This window comes from Adiantum capillus-veneris, chromosome 10 (assembly GCF_014529385.1).
Source record: "Adiantum capillus-veneris isolate H3 chromosome 10, ASM1452938v2, whole genome shotgun sequence".
In the NCBI taxonomy this organism is placed as follows: domain Eukaryota; kingdom Viridiplantae; phylum Streptophyta; class Polypodiopsida; order Polypodiales; family Pteridaceae; genus Adiantum; species Adiantum capillus-veneris.
The window spans coordinates 99133153-99147650 of NC_140940.1; the positions used below are offsets into that span (position 1 = coordinate 99133153).

Genomic DNA, 14498 nt, shown 5'->3' on the forward strand with positions numbered 1-14498 from the left:
TAGTTTTTATTTCTCTCACAAAATGTCACAGCCATAAGCCCGGTGCTTTCCTGACAAGGCCGCAGATTTCTCGACAGCATACTCGCGCTCGTACGATGTGGGGTCACGTCCTATCATCGACCACTGTCAGAACATACAAAGAATCCATTATGTTAGAATTTAAAAACCCCTAAACCCTAAACTATCAAACCTAAAGAGCAATGCAAAAACACTTACAAAATCAGCCTCAAATGATGCCCACCCGCTCCCCAAGTGGTGCGAGCTCCCTGCCTCTACTCACGCTTTGGATGCCTCCTTTTATTGCTTCTACTTGTTGGGATTCTCGCGCGCTGCGACCTAAAATATTTGATTCTAGATTTTCCTAGTCTTCAATTCCCAGACCATTAATACCCATTTCCCTGGCTTCTGAATAATAAAGCTTGATTTTAGCTCCATTATATGCCCTGGCAACAATAATCCGGATAGATCTTTCAGCCTTACCGTGCCATTTGAGAACACCCAATGAACTTCAAATGTTCCTGCATAGGCTATCTTTAAGTTTGGTTTCTTAGGGCCTAATTTGGATTGATATAAGAGAACTAGATCGCCTTTCTGAAACTCCCCGACCTTAATTAGTCTGTGATGCCAATGTTTCCTTCTTTGCTGAACAATTTCTTGTTCCAACATAGCCCTCTGTCTCAGCTCATCTAGCTGTGTTAGCTCTTCTAGTCTCTTTTTTGGATTGTGATTAAAATCCAGGCCATGCTCGACGGCCATTCTGAGACTAGGTATGACAAATATTGGTATAACAACTTCAGTGCCATACACCATTCTGAATGGTGTTAACCCGGTAGTGACCTTATAAGCTGTTCTATATGTCCATAGAGCAGTTTGAAGTTTCAAGTCCCACTGCTTTGGCTTTTTCTGTACGATCTTGGTAAGGATAGTCTTAATTGTTACTACTTTCTGCTTGCCCATTGCAACTAGGATAATAAGGTGTTGATTTTCGATGCTTGACTAAAAGCATATCCATAAGAATATCCATAGTGTCATTTATAAAATGTGTTCCTTGGTCGGACACAGTCTCCACAGGACATCGTATCAGTAGACAATATTCTCAAACAGAAACCTAGCCATGGATTTTGCTGTGTTGTCGAGAAGAGCCTTAGCATCAACCCACTTAGTCACATAACAGGTAGCCATTAATATATATCTATTCTTTCTGGGAGTAATCTTTTTGAATGGCCCCATAAAATCCAGACCCCATTTCATGAAAACACCCAGTGGCTGGACTGGTGTTAAAGGAGTCATGTCTGATGCTGTTGGGTCTACCCATTCTTTGGCATATATCACAGGTTTTGTAAAAGCTTCTGACATCAAATATTAAAGTCTGCCACCATAACCCAGCCTGCAAAATCTTCTTGAAAGTAATATCAGTAAAAAAATGGCCACCAGATTCCCCATTATGTGCCTCTACAATAACTTGCCTTCTACCCTCCATAGACACACATCGGTAAAGAATCCCATCAACACCCAATCTGTAGAGTGATCCGCCAATGGTAGTGAGCTTAAGGCTTTTAATAAACAGAGCCTTCTTTTGATTTTGAGTCCAATCATCTGGGAACCCTCCCTTAGACAGGAACTGATATACATACAATTCTAGATCAATTGAATCTGTCGCTTCTAGCTGAGAAAGTTCTGCATCTACTGGCTCGTCTCTTAAAGGCTCCTTAGAGTAGCCTTCTGTACTCCTGTATAAGAAATCAACACCACAATGGTTTTTGCCAGGTTTATGGAAAATACGAAATTCAAATTCCATGAGGAACCGTATCAGCCTGCCTTGAATAATGACTTTATTAATCAGAAATAATAAAGCTTGATGATCCACATAGAAATGAAACAACTTGCCCAACAAATAATGCCTAAATTTGGTGGCACTGAAAACCATCCCTAAGGCTTCTCTTTCATTAGTTGTATATCCTTGTTCAGCTTGACTGAACCTGCGATACTGGATAGTCAGTTCTTCCTTCTGGATGATCTAGAATTGCTCCCATTGCCATTCCCAAAGCATCCACATGTACATGGAAAATGACATCCCAATACGGTTGTTGAAGAACTAGTTTACTGACGATCGCATTCTTTAATTTTTGAAAACTTTCTTCACATTCAGAAGTCCAACTGAACTTGCTGGTTTTCTTTGTAAGCTCATACAATGGTAATGTTTGAGAAGCAAACTTGTGCACAAACCTTTTGTAAAATTTAATATATCCCAGAAAAGAACTTAATTTTGATGCATTTCTAGGCGCCTTGGCCTGTTGAACGCACTGGATGTTATCATTATCCATTTCTATTCCATTTCTGAACACCACATGTCCCAGTAACCGTCATTTCCAGACTAAGAAAAAAGATATGAATGGATTCAGACAAATCCGCTTTTCCTGACAGCGCTTAAAAACCATCTCCAGAAATAATAAATGCTTTTTCTCTGTGGAATATACAGTGAAGTCATCCATGAATATGGCGACGAATTGATGAAGAAATTCACTGAAGATTTTCATCATACATCTTTGAAAAGTGGCCGGTGCATTGCAAAGGCCAAATGGCATTATCAGATACATAAATTCTCCCCACTCCATAATAAAAGTGGTCTTTCCCCGATCCTCATGAGCAATTTGTAACTGTTATAACCACTATACCCATCTATAAAGCTATACATCTCATATCCTGCAATTTCATCAAGTAACATATCTGTGAAGGGTAATGAAAATGGGTCCTTGCTGGTTTGAGAATTCAGTTTCCTATAATCTACACATACTCTCAGATTCCCATTCTTCTTAGGCACAACCACAATAGGACACAACCAATCACTACTAGCTAATTCAGTAATGAACCCAGCTTTTAGAAGGCTGTCGATATCTTCCTTGACCTTCTTAGCATAATTCGGATTCATTCGATAGCGCTACAGTCGTACTGGCCTGGCATCGGGTTTCAGTGGTATTCTATGTTGACACACCTCTGGATCCACTCCTTTGAGATCAGTATGTTCCTATGCGAACACATCTTTATAGTGTTGGAACATATGTCATGCCTTCTCTTTCATCATAGGATTCAGATGTTTATTAACCTTGATTCAGATCCCAAATTCCATTCCTCTATCTCTTGATCATCTGGAAGCAACCAGTTAGGCCCTCCACCCTTTCTCTCGGTTGACTCCTCAACATAATCCCAGGACGATCCTCTGAGCTATGAATTATTATTCTGATTTCCAGTAGCTCCTCCAGCGTATGCCAGTTCTACTAGTATGCTGAACTCAATTGGTTCTTCTAGCCTTCCAGTTAACCGAACTGGACGTTCTCCTGAATTCAGTTCAGTGAACTCGTCTGGAAATTGTTTCTTTTGTTTTTCAGCTTCATCTTTGTTTATTAAAACTGCATTGATATCTATCTCTGTTAATGGAAAAATATTCATAGCTGCTAACATTCTCTCAATTTTCTTCACCTTATACTTCTGGAAAATCTCTTTGGGTCTCAGTTCTTTTCTCTAACTTCTGGTGTTATTCGTCTGAATCTGGATTCTACTACCGGCCCCTTGTATTGTCAAATTCTGATTAGCATAGTCGTGAACAGCCTGTGCCATTCACAGCCTAGTAGCATCCCATACGCTCCTTGCACATCCAATACTAGGAAACTCGCTTTGAACTTTTCTTTGCCCACTCGTATCTGCATATTCTCTACCATTCCAGTTGCCTGCACCACTCGATGATCCGCCATTCAGACTTTGAAAGGTGCTGGTTTCAGGTTAGTAATTCCCATCCTTTGCTGAAGATGTACTCCCAAAATGTTTACCCCTGCTCCTCCATCTAGTATGATGCTTGAGAGTGGTTCCCACTGTTTTCAAACTTTGTAGTCCACCTGAATCACCGGCACTTCATCATCTCTGATAGCTATCAAGTCGACTGATCTGACCTCCGCCTTAGCCTTCAATCGTTGTCTGATAGATTGCGCTGCTTCAGGAAAATTTCTTCTAATGTCCTCCAACTCCACAGTGAGTTTCTGAATTCTGTCACAAATTTTGACATGAATTTCCTCTTTCTCATGATCAGAGTTGTCAGAACTTGAATAAGTGGTAGTCTCTTCCCAATACCATTCCTTTATTTCAATGTTTTCAGCTCCTTTAGCAATTCCTAACTTTTTCATCAACCCTTGTACTGCAGCCAACATGGTCTTAGGCATCCTAGGCTTCGACTGATTTGGTTGTACTGTCTCAGACAACTAGGTAGGTATCTTATGAATCATCCGGGCATCAAAACTCTCTTGCTGCTTTGGCAGCTTCTTGGCTAAATCCTTAGTGATTTTCGCCACTAGTTCTCTTTGCTCCTGCCATTCATCAACCACCTTTTCTTTACCCTTGGCCTTCCATACCTCTCTCTACTAAGCCCATTTGCTACTTTCAGGAGTTACTGATTTCGCTGGACTTTATGGAATTTTCTCAATCACCACCCCTTTACTTTGTGTAACTGCTTGTACAGGAACCGGTTCTGGAACCTTCGCCTCAGTATCCGTAGCTCCAGGTGTTTCTAGACACTGAGCCGTGAAATGCCTATACTTACCACATGTATAGAAATTCAGGCTTCGATTCTGAAAATTACTACGACCTCGACCCCGGTTGGTACCCGCTTGGTATCTACCGCGCCCTGCACCAATACTACTTACACCTGGTTTCTCTTCTTGAGAAACAATGGTAGTTTGCACTCTTACTGGTTCAACATTGGTGAATGCCACTACTGACAAGTCTTTCCCCTTCTTAAAATGTTGAATTCAAATTCCACAGTTGTTCCATAGATGGTCATAGGCTTTGCAATAAGTGCATTGTGGGCATTTGTTTGAAACATGGTCTTTAGATTTACACTTTGAACACCAAGTTTCCATTCTTCTTACCGACTGTCTGGTCTAGCTAATTTCAGCAATTTGCTGGGCCATCTCTTCAATCTTCCTAGACCAAGATCCTTTCTTAATCTTGTCTTTGGTTCTTTCATCTAGCTGCTTTCAGAACTATTGGAGGCTCTACTGGACTCAGAATCTTCAGTAGAAGTACTGCTACTACTGGACCTCTTCTTCTTATGACTCTTTTCCTTCTTAGCTTGTTGTTTTAGCTACAGAGCTCGCTGCACCAAATCATTGAATTTCTTGGTTGGTGCCGTCACCTCCTGTTCCCTAAGATTCTTACTGCAAAAACCATTCAAAAATCATGCTCGCAGCCGCTTTTCGGATGGTGGTTCCTGCAGTTGTCTAGTTAGTTCCTTGATTTTTTTGACATAACTTCTGATTGACAATTTTCTCTGCGTTATCTTATCTAGCTCAGAGAGTATATCCTCATCCCCTCTGTTATCTGAATATTCCAGTCGGAAAGCTTTAATCAGTTTGTTATATGATCTGAGTTGACAAGCCGGGTAATGGTAGTACCATTTCCTTGCTGCCTCCTTTACTGTTTGCGGAAAGTATTCACCCCAGTAATCTTCATCAATATTTTTTAACTCAGCATACTGCTCAAAGACTTGGATATGAACATCCGGGTCATCCTTCTTTCCCCCTTTGGACACGGGAAAAGAAATTTTCGATGAAGATGTGTAATCATGTCTATCAACCTCATTTCTTCCTCTTCTCACCTTGGGATCCTGACTCTTTTTTGAAGCTTTCTTATAATGATCTGTGTCTGCATCCCAATTAATTTCTGCCTCTATCTTAGTTGTTGTCTCCTCCGTGGCTTTTCTACTGGAACTATGATGACTTACTTTACTGCCTTTGGCTCCTTTGTCTCCCTGTGTGGTCCGAGAACTCTTGGCCTTGCGTTCTTCCCTTTTAGCCCTGCGTCTTTTGGACTGACTAGAATGCTGAGAGTCTTGTGTCTCATCAGCATGATTGTGCTCCTCCTGAGCCTCAATATCAGTTACTTGTCCATCCTTGGGATCAGAATCTCCTTCTCACTCCTCAGGGATAGGGTCAATGCGGTAGGATGGTTTTCGGCCACGACTAGGTTTGGGTGCCATTACTGCAGCTGAAAACTCAAACTAGGAGAGGCATCTGCTGGTCAATGAGCAACAACTCTAGCCACCGTGATCGCCAAAATGGAATTGGAGCTGATCTCTTTAGACAAATGATTCTAGTGTTAGAATTGACCGCTGCTGCTGGTAATTCATTAGTCAACCAATAGAACTGGAGTAAAAGATAGAAACTGAATTGGAACAATTTCATGAACTTAAATACATCTACTGAGAGAGAGAAAAACTGAATGACTGGAATTAGTGTTCAGATTTAGATTCAGATTCACATTCAGAAGGAATGGATACAATATATCTGGCTGAAGTACACTCGACTACTGTATTAGGGATTACAAAGTAAGAGTACAAGTGAGGATAATGTAGCTCGAGAACAGCTTCAGGACTAAAATCACACAACTAAGAGTAACAAGTCAAAAGATAAAACAACCCAAAAGTACAACCAATCCGATTACAATGTAATGGGTCCTATTTATAGCCTCTTGGAGTTACTGTGGTAACCGTCATGGCAATTACTGACTGATCCGCTGCTCGACTTTCCAGGAGCTGGTTCCCACCTAGTGAAACTGCCTCCGCCATCTACATGGATCTTGGTTGGATTTGCATTCCATAGCCAAGAGTGTTGGTGTAGGCTCTCCACTTCTCAACAAGCTTGGAGAAGAAGATGGAGCTCTTGCACTTTTGCACTCCACACAATGAGAGAATGTGTGTGTGTGTGTGTGGGAGAGTATACCCCCCTCTCGTACTTGGTCCACACCTCTCTCTCTCTTGTATTATTTAATTATTCATTTGGACATGTGTCCTCCTTTTCCTCTTTGAGAGAAAGAACTTAATTATTTATGTATCTAAATTCTCATTGGGCCCCTTTAAAACCTATACAATAGGATTCAAACACATCATGAGGGCCACATGTGGACGATCATTTGAACATGTGTCTTTTATGATTCTTAAGTCATTTGGTTTGAATTGAATACTTCAAGCACTTAGTCAATCAATCATGGAGACCGTTGATGCCTCTTGAGAGTTTATCTTTGAATTGAACACTTAAAGAACCTTAGTCATATTAAGCATAAAAATCACCTCAAGCTTTGGGCAAGGTTCCCACAAACATTTTAATTACTTTAGCTAGCAAGCCGACAAGCCCTCATGCTTGTGTACGGGTCGCACCTCAAGGTCAGCCCTAGCTTGCCTAAGGTCAAAGGACTTTTTAACACTAACTTTTGGAGGTCTTTAATGAAGCTAACCCTAAGGTATTTAAGCTCCATTAGATAGCATTGCTCTTTAACATACCATCTCTCATTTAGACCCCTTTAACCTTGGCCCCGTGTTGAGACAGATTCATAAGCACATGTCTATATTCTAACCCTTGTTCCCGTTTATTCTCCCACATTAAATAAATAGTTTAATATGAGAAAATCATTTGGGTTGGTTAGATATTAGATTTTATGACAGAGGATAGAGGTAGAAACCTTGGAGAGACTAAAGAGGAGAGAAAGGCTTGAAGAAGGAGATGCAGATCTGAAAGTTAAGAGGAGAGAGATGATAGAGGTAGCAGCCTTGAGAGAGTAAAGAGCAGAGAGAAGCTTGAAGAAGGAGATAGAGGTCTCATAGTTGGAGGAGAGAGGGTAAAGAGGAGAGAGAGAATATCATTACGTTTTTTGAAAGACCCCTTTGAATGGGGAGAAGTCAGAAGCCTCTAGAAAGAGAAAGAGTAGGGTTTTACTCCAACTTTATGGAAAAAGGATCATCTTTTAATTTTCTCATTTTATTAATAAAGAAAATATCCCTCCACCTCTAGGCCTAAGTTTGACCACTCACTTTTAGGACCTGCCACACCCACCATTTTAGTCTACATAGAGGTCCCCCATTTGCTCATTTCTTAATCTCATTTTTAATCCTATAGCAAATAAAGAGGCCCTCCTACAACCCATTCCCTTTCTAATGTGCCTTTCTCCAATTGATGTGCAATGCGGCTTTGTCACAGATAGACTATGCAAGCAAGTGGCTATGAGCACTAATTGGTGCCGATGATAGGGGAGGATGTAAGGCAATAATGATTGTGATGGGAGCTATTATGCGACAAAGTAGTCTGAAATGAGCACAATAAGAAATTAAAAATTGCACACATAAACACAATCATTTGTTGGCACTATCAGAATGCCACAAATTAAGAAGGGTAGTGGTTCATTCGTATTTCCAAGAGCATGCCCAAATTTAGTTGGTAACTATAGTGATCAAGGCAAGAGAAAATGTCAATCTTGATTGCGATCATGAAGTGCTAATCGCCTAGAAGGCTCCAATACCACTTGTGAGGATTAGTAGCTGGAGAGTGTTCCCTAACTCACCAATGATCTAGCATCAAGCAATGGTGGATGTAGCCTTAGCTTAATCAAGGTGCTAGGGTTAGGGTTAAAGTGATTAAGATTATGGTTGGACTATAGCATAGAGCAAGAGCATTAGGGTAGAGTACACAAATGATAAACTCAAAAGTGCATTTGTTTCATTAGAGAGAAGCCTCTTAAATAGGCTCTTTGCTTTCATTGGTTAGAGATGTTGCACCCTCTTCTCACTAGACCATATCATATTCTATCCATCCTAGTTGTCTAGGAGGCTTTCTCCATGTGGTGACACAAAGCATGGGCTTTACCCTAACATTGCCGACATTGGGTTCTGACTACACTATACAGTCGTACAATATAGAATTGTTCGAGTCATGCGGCTCCACGTGGCATTTGTCACAGGTGGTAACTTTGAAAAGCCCTAAGGTAGCTTTGAAAAACGTCAAGTTGGAGTCTCTAGATAGGACCAATGCGAGGCATCTCTCTAAACTTGAAAAGATATTGTTCCTACCATAACTAAAGTGAGCTAGGCACAAATCCTAATAGGGAAGGGGATTGATCACCTCTTTAAATGACACTAGGTGGTTGAGGGGGATCGATGGTTGAGATTAGGTGTCGAGGGGAAACTCAATGGCCAAATTTTCGCTTATCACTAGTGTGGGCTACTATTAAGGTCTAGTTCACTAACTCCACCTAGCTGTCACATGTTTTTAATGCTTAATGTCAAGTATAGATCCCAAATAGAGAACCTTTGGTGTAAGACAATAATAAGGGGATGTTGAGGTGCCTTCGCAGTATGACATCCATTGAGAGGGGATCAAAAACGGGACATGTGGAATGTTGATCTTTGAATGTATAAACTTGGGTGGAAGACTCAACTTGAGTCCAAATGTAAGTTGGGGTTGTTAGTAAACTCATGCCCCAACCTTACGTATCGGATTCGAATTCCTAGCTTTAGAGAGTCACATTGTAACACTATCGTGCAGCCACATCATGGAATAGAGTTTACGTGGAATCTGAGGTAATTCTTAGCCCGTTTGAGTTTGAAAAATTGAAAGGAAAGAGACGTTTCTATATTTTTCAAAAATAGAAGGCGGGGAAACGTAACCGCCCCCCAAACTGTTTTTCTCCCTTCTCTCTCTTTCTCTCTCTCCAATATGCACCCCTTTGTTCCTTTGTCGAGCTCTCTTTCTCCCTCTCTCTCACACACAACAACGATGGAGAACGCGAGGAGCCTCTCTCTCTCTCTCTCTCTCTCTCTCTCTCTCTCTCTCTCTCTCTCTCTCTCTCTCTCTCTCTCTCTCTCTCTCTCTCTCTCTCTCTCTCTCTATCTCTATCTCTATCTCTATCTCTCTCAAGGGTTGCAAATGCCAAGCTCAAGGTCTCTCTCTCTCTCTCTCTCTCTCTCTCTCTCTCTCTCTCTCTCTCTCTCTCTCTCTCTCTCTCTAGTAACCCTAGCTCTCTCGCCTCTCGTTCTCTCTGCAGGCATCCCCTAGTCTCCCCCTGGACGAGGGGCTACCCTGTGGGGGGGCGTTAACGGCCCAGCCTTGCCCACTTACAAGCTCAAGCCCGCCCTGGCCTCGCCTCTACAGGTCGAAGGTTTCACAGCCCCGACGAAGTTCTTGCCCTGCACGAACTTCTGGTTCACTCTCGGCTGCACGAGCTGCTTCTGGTTTAATCTTGGCTACACGAGCTTCTAGCTTTTGTTTTGTTTTGAGAGCACTGGGCCGAGATTGTTTCTTGAAGCCCTATGCTCCGCCCTGTTGCGTCACTTGCAGGTCGAATCGAATCAAAGGATACTCCCGATTTACGCTCTGCTTGGAACCGCGTAAGCCTATTCAAACAAACTCTCTACCTAGGGTTTGTTCCCACGGTAGTCGACCCTCTCCCAGAATGAACACTCCTAAGCCCTTCGCAAAGAGCCGACCAAGCTTCGTAACAATCGTTGCAGCCCCAAGCAAGCTCACACAAATTGCTCAACTCCAAGCAGCCCTCGATCAGGTAATGGAGGAGAATCACGACCTCAAAGCTCGCCTTGGCAAGCTTGAGGCACGCTTTGACTCCATGGTCGAGCTTGCCGCCGACAAAGCAAAAGAAGTCGAATCAAAGGTTACTCAAGCCCAATTGATCGCCTTTGCCAAAGTCCAAACTTACGTGACAACAGAGCTTCGCGAACAAAGACTTCAAGAAGAAAATGCCCTCAAGGTTCGCATTGGTGGGCTCCCCTCGCCATGGTGTACCATCGAGGACACTCTCGAGGAAGCGATCACCAAGCTCAACGACATCCTTCAACCAATTAATATCAAGCCTGAAAAGGTTTCTTGGATCAACGATACACACAGGCAAGTGCCTCCCGAACACTGTCTTCTTACTTTCAAAGATAGAGAGGATAAGATGCAGTTACTACGACAAGCCCGACTCCTCAAAGAGACAAAGATTTGGATCAACGAGGAGCTGACCACAACTCAATTGAAGATAAAAAAGAGCGAGCTCAAGAAAATGCACGAAGCCCGCGAGCAAGGTAAATGGGTAGTCTATCGAGGTGGTAAAGCCATCATTCAAGAATTTCGAGTCCCCAAAAAGGCTCTGTCCAACCCTCCCTAGATATTGTTTCCTTTTTTTTTTTCTCCAATTATTGGACCCTCAGTCCTTAACACTAGGTTGGTAATGGGACACTTTTATGTCCTGTTAAGTGACCATTTTCCTTGAATTATGTCAAGACTTTCAAAATGGATTTTGAGGTGCTATCTGTCTAGAAAGTTGTCTCATGAGCTGAAAAAAACTCGACATTTTTTTGGAATATCAATTCCATCTTTAACCTTGTCCTTGCACAACATTTCACAACCTAAACTGTGTGAAAAAACGGGTCCTGGTTTTGGCTTTTTTCAACTTTTTGCAACTATACCACTCTAGAATTCATGTTTGTGAGGTCTATAATGCTAGAGAACTATCTTTAGTAGTCCTCAACATGTCCTGATGCTTCTAGGGAGAAATAAATGTTAAAGTTGTAAGTTATGACCAAATTACAAAAATTGTCAAATCCTGTTTTTTAGCCAATTTTAGCTCTTCTATGATTTTTTTGGTGGCTTTCATGATATCCAAATGCACTGTTGATTTTCTATGTCGCATATTGTAACATAAAGCTAATATTGCTTGATTTTTGGGGCACCTAATACCCTATTTTGCATAGTAGACAACGATGGTTGATTTTTTCAATTATAGAAGAAAACGAAACATTCTAGTATATCAAGTATAACTTTTTCAATATTGTTAGTTTCTTGTGACAACTACATGCATTTTGTAGGTAGTAACCATATCTAGTCATAAGGATCAAATTTGGCTAGATATTGAATAGTTTCTATGGGATTCTACAACTCATAATGTTGAACCCAGTTTTTTCATGTTTTCTGTATTTAGCACTTCATCTTTGTCCCCAAGATTCCCCTTGGTAAGAGATGTATTATTCTTTTGACATGCTCCATGGCTCCTTATGAGCCTAAAGGACAATAGGGAACTAAGAAAAGATGCATATATTATTTGTATTGAGCATGGCTATAGAAACTTTGATGATAGGTTTGCAGAATGGTAAAAATTCAACTTTTTTGTACCTATTTCTTTTGGCAAAACAAAAAATAGCGAGTGAGAAGCAATCATATGTTCTGATCACCAACCCATTGAAGTTAACTAGGGAATTTATCTCAAGTCCTACAAAAATCCCTAAACTTATTTTTATGCAACAAAACGTAAGAAATGACTGTTTTGATGAAAATGTACTGGTCCATCAACTTTGGAGGCTTGCTGTGACCAAAAGATGAGAAATTTTACAAGTTTCTTATTTTTTCCATGTGTAGTAGTCCTTGAACTATAACCTCATGAAAGGATTTTACAAAATGAGTGGATCTACTATGGTTTTGGAGGTTTTTTTCAAAACCCTGAAAGGACACTTTTATGTCCTGTTAGGTTACCAACCTAGTGTTAACTGATATGTATATGATGGCTTCACTTAGAAGCAACAAGTCGATGTAATGTCTTTTGTGATGGTCCCATGGGTCATATATGACCTACGTGGACGATAAATCAATCTATCTCTATCTCTCTCTCAAGGGTTGCAAACGCCAAGCTCAAGGTCTCTCTCTCTCTCTCTCTCTCAGTCTCTCTGTCGCGCGCGCACGGGATTGAGTTGTCGCCCCCTTCGATTGCTGCTGCAAGACTTCGACAGCCGCGTAGCATGTGAGACAAGTGACTGAGCCTGCGTCTCTCCCCTTTTTGACCCGTTCAAAATGCCACACTTTGTGTGATATATCTAACGCTACCTTTTGTGTGGTGAAATAATATTTGTCAAATGTAGTCGATGTGTGAATAGGCCACACAAAAGGTAGCATTAGATATTATAGTGCCAAAAAGAGCTCTCGGCATATGGCTTTGTGGTAGATCTGGGCCGGAAGTGAAGTCGGTCCAACAGTGTCGATTAGCTTCAGGATCTCGATCCCAATTCGAGGAAAGGGTGGGCGGTGAATAAGACTCTCAAAAGAAATGCCACGTGAGAAAACCCCATGGCAGCAAGAGTGAAGAGGTCTAGAAAGGCCTTCCTGAAAGGTCGAGGGCGGGGTGTGGTGAAGTGTGGAGAGGCAAGCGTGACGCGTGGTGATGACAATTGGCATGTGTGCATGTACGCCGAGGCCGTGCACACCTCCGCCACGCCCATCTGCGCCAAAATGCGTGCACTGCCCTTCATCAAAAGACCCACTCCATTTCTCTGCTGCACACCTCGACCATCAATCGTGGAAGATCTTAGTTACATTCTGATCCTGATTACCCCTATTCCAGGCCCCTCTTATACCTTAATCATTACACTAATTGCCCACAAATTTCCCATACAAAGTTAATCATCCAGTAATCCGCTCCACCTTGTCAATCACTCGCACACAGGCATGCCGGAAGCATCTACGTCTCCTGTGTTGACTCTCTGCTCGCTCGTGTTTGAGAAGCTTGATGGCGATTCACTTGCACGTGCAAGCTGCGTGAGCCGAGCATGGAGAGACACGGCCTCTCAAGATTACCTCTGGAAGGCACTCTGCACACGAATCTGGCCCTCTCTGTCATCCCCTCGAGGCATGGCTCTCCTCCATCTCAAGGGCAGCTTCAAGTATTTCTACAGACTCCGCGCTCAAGCTCAATTGCAGCACAAGAAAGGCCACCTCAATAGGTGCAAGCTACCGACCCTCGCACTGAAGGACCTCTTCTTCCTCGTTGACATTTCGCATTGCGGTCTCCCCATCTCGTCCGCTGTGGTTTGCGGCGACGAATTACTCCCTTCCTTTGTTGGAGAAGGCCTTGGCGATTCCTCCTTCGATTTCTCGATTCCCATAGCCACATGCTTGCCGAGATCCTGGAGCAAAGAAGAAGTGCAGGAATTTGAGGTGAGTTGGGCAGTGGCTGCAAGAGGGAGCCAGAGGGTATTTCAACTCATGAATACAAGCCATTACGCGGGCGGCAACCAGGAAAAGAAAGGGGTAAGAGTTGGGAGTGCATGCACATATGCACAGCCATTACCGCCCGGGACTGAATGCGGGTGCAATGTGGCGTCGTGCTTGGGCTCCTGTGGCATGGGCAAAGATAGCATGATGGATTGGCGGGGTGTGCCATGTGAAGTCCAAGTAAGGGTTGAGAGTAGGTGTAGCAGGTTGGTGAGCACCTCCCCCTCTGGCTGTACATACACATATTCCGATTTCCAGCCCTTTAAAGTAAGCTTTGCAATACTGCACACCATATCTTGGGGATGCCTTAGCCAGGCCCAAGTGCTCCTTTATTTACAGCATGCTCTTTTCCACCAGTGTCAAGAATGAGTTAAATTCATGGTAAAGTGTGTGAACATGGGGCGTTTCTTTTACCAACGATTTTTCTTGTTTGCTTGTTGTTCGGTCCCGTGGGATCTACCGCGGACCATAAGAAGCTCGCTCTCTCTCTCTCTCTCTCTCTCTCCCCCCCCCTCTCTCTCTCTCTCCCCCCCCCCACCCCACCACACACACGGGCGAGAGCACATATGGTACAACCATTTCTCCCTTCCAATAGGTTTGTGCGAATGCATAACACATCAATTTCATAACAGAAGGCTAAGACTTTCC

At 42.6% G+C, this 14498-nt stretch overlaps 2 protein-coding genes across 2 annotated transcripts; one reads left to right on the forward strand and one right to left on the reverse strand.

The window, feature by feature from the left end:
- Positions 1-351: 351 nt before the first annotated feature.
- Positions 352-810, reverse strand: LOC147449332 (uncharacterized). The gene has a single exon (XM_086521542.1). It carries the CDS (start codon positions 808-810, stop codon positions 352-354), a length of 459 nt encoding a protein of 152 aa, XP_086377668.1.
- An 11479-nt stretch (positions 811-12289) lies between these two features.
- Positions 12290-14270, forward strand: LOC147449333 (F-box protein At5g39250-like). The gene has a single exon (XM_086522600.1). The coding sequence runs from the start codon at positions 13305-13307 to the stop codon at positions 14217-14219; it is 915 nt and encodes a 304-aa protein (XP_086378726.1). The 5' UTR covers positions 12290-13304; the 3' UTR covers positions 14220-14270.
- The last annotated feature ends 228 nt before the right edge of the window (positions 14271-14498 follow it).